Here is a 6000-nt window from a genome sequence, read left to right on the forward strand (position 1 = left end):
CTGCACAATGAACTCAAGTGAGATTACACATCCCAAATAATTTTCTGTTACAGTTTAACTGACTGATTTAAGGGATTTCTGGAGCAGCAAACTTGCTTCCTCAAACATTTGCTGTGCATGGCATGGAGCACAGAGGAAAGATTTCATGTCAAAGGCATTGCCCAGGCAATGCTCTTTGGACGAGTTCTGCCCTGAGCTTTCCTTAGGAAGATCTGAAAGGTCCAGTGTCACTAGCACAAGCTCCTGCAATGGCTGCTGGCCAGCGGAGCAGGGCTGTCAGCTGGGAAACAAGTGTTGCCACAAGCAGCAGCTCACCCAGGGCAGCAAATCAAGAGCTGGCAATGAGCTGATCTGAAGGCCAAACCTCCTTGGCTCCTTCCAAGAGGGCTGGAACAGTTCCTCATTCCAATGAGGTGCAGTGTTGGACACCACAGCTCTGTGTGAGCACGGGACACAAGTTTGCTCCCACTGAGTGCTGTGATGGTTTCTGCAGGAGCTCTGGGCTCCTGTGCATGCCGGACACAATGAGGAGAGAAGGAGCCAAGTGCACTGACATACCTTTGCCTTGAGCATAACCCGGCCTGGACCAAACACACTGAAAGGTTTCCCCTTTGGCCCATGTCTTGAAACGTCAGGTCAGCTGTTTAACAACTTGGGTTGGTATGGTGACAAGAAATTTCCCTCAGAAATACTGGGTTTGTCTCCCTCTGTGCCTTCCCCTCAGCAGTTTTGCAGATGCTCCTGTCTGAAGCCATGTGTGTCACGCAGTTTGGGACAACTTTAACCAGGACCGTCTGCAATAAGTCATCTCCTCTAAAGTGTTCCAACAATCCCCTTCCAGCAATAGGAAATGAATACTAATTGATGAAAAAAAAAACCAACAGTTTCTTAGCAGAATGCCTACAAAGCAAGAAAAATGGCCAGGAACTTGTAGATATCAAACTGTCAGACCTCACCGTCCCCCCATCGGAACAAAGACCCAAAATGCCAGAGGAAATCCCACCAGGACACGCATTCCAAGATGGTGCCCAGTTCTCCCTCAGGAAGAACAGGAGCTAGCACGGAGTAGTTCCAGCAGCAGATGAAAGTTTGATGGCTCATCCGGCGTCGACTTTCTCTCAATGCCAGAGCTCCGTGGAGCGGTCACAGCCGGTGAAGCAGCTGGGCTGGAGCCCCTCGGTGTCTGTTCTCCCCGGTGTGGCTCAGCTCACAGACTCTCGGGCTGGGAGCGGGGCCGCTCCGCTTCTGCCGGCACCATGTCCCTGGGCTTGGACAAACCGTTTTCTGCTAGGAGAGCCCGGCATACTGTTACACATATCTCTCATAAAGGCCATCAAACAACTACAACACTCTACCTACAGCAGCTGTCACCAAGGGCTGCAGAAATCCAGGACAGCTTAAAGTGAGAGTCAGAAGGCTTTTGTCTTGTTCCTGCCAGCAGAATTCTTGATCATCTGCTGCATTTTTATTTAGATGTAACATGAGAGCTGAGTTTTTCTGGTAAAATGTTTCATGATGAGGAATAAGTCTTGGAAGCAGAAGGTACTGGACTGACATGCAAAACCGTGAGCATATTCTCCAAAGGAGCCAGTTTAATTGTCCATTTTATTACTCTTGTACTTATTCCACACTTAGAAGCAAAACCAAGCTTTTCTTGGAGGCAAAACAGGCATGGGATACACTACAGGCCCTTGCAGGGTCACCGGGGCTGCCAGTGACAAAGGAGGCAGTCTGCTTCATTGTGAGCCACTACACAGCTACATCCCAATGTGTTTTTAGGTAGCATGCTATTATTAAGACCTCCTTTTCTGCATGAGACACAAAAAGCAGCTCCCAAATGATTTTCATGCAAGAATGCAGTAAAGAACTGATCCTGCTATCCTAATGAAGCTTTGGCTTTGGCAATTACACTCTTCCCATTCATCTTTTGACGCAGACACTCCAGGTTTTCTCCCACAGCCCTGCAAGGCTGGCAGTCCCTGTTTCCCATTTACTGTTCTTCCCTAGAGCCAGTACAGTGGCTGCTTTGAAACTCAAAGCCCTGAGATCTGGCTATCTTGAAGGAGCATGAAATGCTAATCAAGTGCTCACGTTGGTAATACCCAGGTCTGCACTTCCCAGGGCTCTGAAGCAGCAGCAGGAGGAGCATGCAGCATTCCTGTTGGTGGATGTTCATGTTTCTGGTGTGCAGGAGCAATGGCTTTGAGGAGGGACAAGAATGCCCCTATTGAAACAGTGGCTGTGCAAGGAGATGTGAAGTTTCACTGCCTTTTCTAGGCTATTTTAGAAAGATCTAAGAGAATATTGCAGCATGGAGCAGGTCCCTAATTTAGTCTCCAGAGAAATCCCTAAAGGACACGTTCACTCTGCTGCTGATGGCAACCTCATCAGCTCACGGACTAGTTTTCCCTGTGACATGCCACCCTGCCTGGGCTTTACTAGGCCAGGACTAGACCCAGAACTAAGCAAACACATGCAGCCACGTGGCATAGAGTTTTTTCCATCAGAAAACCTAATTAAGACATTCCCATGCAGTTTCTTCTATACCATCAGAAGCTGGCAACCACGAGGACTTTGCTGTCAAAGGGTTACAGTATGCACTGGGCCAGAAGTGGTTTTCCTTAAGGCAAAGCAAATTGAAATGTGAAGTTTAAAAGCTTCAAATTACTATGAAAGGAAACTGCCAAATAATTTCTGGAAAGGCAGCATTGTCAATGATCATGCAGCCCACTAAAGAGCAGGAGCTGAATCCAGAATTGATTGTTCCAGCTATGCAGGATTTCATTACACTGTCAAGCACTGATCCATGGGAACAAATGATCCCTAGGGCCTGGGCTGAATGGCATCCTGGCTGCAGTTTAGAGTTGAGGAACGCTTGTCACCCCTTATTGGCCTCACAGTCCACTCATCCTTCTGCAAAGAAGTTGCAAAAAACACAGCTGGACTGCTGTCCTGGGTAAATATACATACAGATGACTTTTCCAAAGCAGTGCATCTTTTCCCTGTGAAATACACAACCTCTTCTTACCTATGAAATTGTGATTAAGACACCTGTGAGCCAGATCTGAGTGAGAGTGCAAAGGAGCAAAGCTTTGCCATTTGGGCACACTTCTCTTGGTTTCTTTGCTCAGGCCATTGGTGAGCTCAGAACACATCTAGGTAGAAAACTTTTGACCGTACAGGATCTTTTGGATCCATTGTCCCCCAAACATGTCAATGTGTGGCCCCGTTGTAGTGACAAGTGAAAAACAACATAGCAAATAACACAAAGAAAACATGGCAAAAGAGGAAGAGGAGATGCGCACTGAGGAAAGGATGTGGTGAGACACTGGCACATAAAGTGAGCAGCACCCCCATAGCCTCTAGGCTAGCAGGTCCTTCTCTCACATTCTCTTCTTGATTAATTTAAATAAAATTTCTTTATTGTTTATAAAAATTAAAATAAAACATATACAATTAAAAAGATGTCAACAACATTTAAAGATACAATCAAAAGATTTATTCAAAATTACATCTAAATATCAGAATATATATCCATCTGTAACTACGAAGCCTAACAAAAAATCCTATTCTTGAAACACTCTTCGGACCGTTGGGTGCTTCTTCCTGAACTTGGAGGAAAGACAGCTCTTCTGGACTGGAGGCAAGGACTTTGTGCATAAGGGAATATCCGAAGCATCCAGAGAAAACCTCTTGGCAAGCCTGTAGCCAGTCAGGCCTGCAAAGTGGAGACATAACATTTATAGTCATTTCAGAACAGAAATGCCCTGTACTTACCTGCATGTTCCGAGGTCTTCTCTTGGCTTGTGCTGCTGGATCTTGGCCTGGAGAAAATGCAGGACAAAAGAACATATGAGGAGGTAGAAGGAGAAGGAAGGGAATGGGCGCACCATAAAAGGAGGAAAACCTCCTTAGCATGGTCACTGATAAAGGCGGAAATGCAACACATAAACCCAACAGGATGCAAAGCTGATTAATTGTTCTTCAGCTTTCAGTTGCTGGAGTCACACAGAGCTGGCCAAGCTCAGGCTGAAATAATAGCCAAGTTCAGCAGTTGACCCATCCTGAGGCACTTTGAAGCCCTGCCTCCTCTTCCCCACCACCACTTTTGCTCTTGGGGAATTGTTCTTGGGTGGGCCAAATGCTGAATACACAGAGCTTTGCCGAAATACATGGGACAGCTGACTGTGCAAAATCACCACAGGAGGTGGGAAGAGTGAGGTGAACAGCACACACTGCAGCAGCAGACCCCTTGGCTTACCTCATCTCCCAGGACTCCTGGAAATCCAGCTGGGGAGAGCTGCGCAGAGACCCTGCAGCACTGTCAACAGGGAGACTTCCTGCCTTGCGTATTGGGGGGATCAAAGGCAGTCCCAGTGACACCTTCTTCATTTCCCCACCACTGGAATACGGCAAGGAAGCCTGGAAAGAGTAGAACACAGTGCTCAAAACAACCATCCACCCTTGCCTCTTTGATGCCTCAAGAAGTTTATCTATGCTCTTAACAGGCACCTTGACAAAAAGTCAAACTGATGCAGCAGATTGGCACAGGATGGGGAATAGAAAGGGAACTGGTGAGGGAGAGACCATGGCACACATTTGCATCTCTCCCCGCCTTCTCACTTTACTGGAAATGTGGCTGCATTCCCAGCTGGCTTCCACACATTTGACATGAAGATGTTTTGGGGTGCCACTGCCTCCACGGGCCTTCTGGATGGCATGGCAGTAGGTTTAGATCACTGTTCTCTCCCTGACCCAAAGGTGCCTCACAGCCAGGGCTCATCTCCAGCCATGTCCCCACAAAGCCATTCTAAGCCATGTCAACACCTGCTTTGCTCAAGCCCCTCCCTTCTTCTGCTGCTGCCCTTCCCTCCTACAGTTCCCCAGCAGCCTTGGAGCCCAGATGCTGCTGAGCTCTTGGGATGCTCGCTGCTCTCCAGCTCCCACACATCCATCACCTCATGCTCACTGGCATCGAGGAAGTTCAGCACAGCTCCCTGCCCTGCTGCTCTCTGCAAGCTCTCTGTCTGCCCCACTTGCTCCAGGGCCCCCATGCCATGGTCACCAATGGGGCTGGAGGCAGCAGGGGCAGATGCACACCCATGCTTAGTATCCCATCATTTCTGGCCCAGCTAAAGAGCCAAACCAGGACCTGTTCAAACTTCACTGAAAGGGTCAGTTCCTGTCAGGGAAGAGGTCTCAGAGCTCTGCCAACAGCACATCAATTTACTGAAAACTCACCACACTGGACATTGCTTGGTTTTCCTACCTTGCATCCATTTCCCTGTGAAGCGAGCTCCTGTTTCTTTTTACTCTCTTCATCACAGCCGGTGCTGAGTTTACCAGTCTCCTGCTCTCCGTGGAACATCTTGCTTGGCTTGGAGAAGGAGAGCTCCTCTGGATGGGAAGCAGCAGCTTGGAGGGAAGGAGCATGGAGGGACTTGCCAGGGAAAACCTCTTGGCCAGAGGGTAGCCAGTCAGGCCTGCAAAGTGGAGACACAAAATGTATCAGAGCCCGCAATGCAAACCTAAAGCATTTCAAGCTCCATATTTCATGGGACAGACTTCCTGGAAACTTCTAAACAGCTGCACAGGGAAGCATGCTCCTCCTGGATGACACCTTGAAGCAGGCCCGGAGAAAATCCTGAGCCACTTCCCTGGAGCTACCACAGGAACAGCCTGGCCTCTGGGCTGCCCTGGGACAGCAGGGAGCCCAGAGCCCTGTGCTCTCCAGGAATGCCTCAGCTGCACATGCACCCTCCTGCTCCTCTCCCTGCCCACAGCTGAGCAGCCCTACAGCTGCACGGGGCACTGGCAGCAGCACAGCTCCTTGCAGGGGGCAACATGCAGGACACAACTCTTCCCTGTGTGCATTGTGCACAGCCCAATGTGCACAACCTCTCTGGGCTGCCACAAGACCCTTCCTCCCAACAGAGAATACCTCACCTCCCCGCTTTCCTCTGTGTGATGCTGGTCCATGCTGATCCATGCTTGGCCCTA

General features: G+C 49.0%; 1 protein-coding gene across 1 annotated transcript in view; it reads right to left on the minus strand.

The window, feature by feature from the left end:
* LOC119699141 overlaps positions 1-6000 on the minus strand; it is a 63134-nt gene that overhangs the window by 37308 nt on the left and 19826 nt on the right. The window contains exons 5-6 of the mRNA XM_038132189.1: positions 4262-4422; positions 3778-3824 (exon numbers count right to left, since the gene is read on the minus strand). Of these exons, the coding sequence (XP_037988117.1) occupies positions 3778-3824; positions 4262-4422 (208 nt within the window). The remainder of the gene's footprint in view (positions 1-3777; positions 3825-4261; positions 4423-6000) is intronic.

Source organism: Motacilla alba, chromosome 3 (assembly GCF_015832195.1).
Source record: "Motacilla alba alba isolate MOTALB_02 chromosome 3, Motacilla_alba_V1.0_pri, whole genome shotgun sequence".
NCBI classification, from domain to species: Eukaryota; Metazoa; Chordata; class Aves; order Passeriformes; family Motacillidae; genus Motacilla; species Motacilla alba.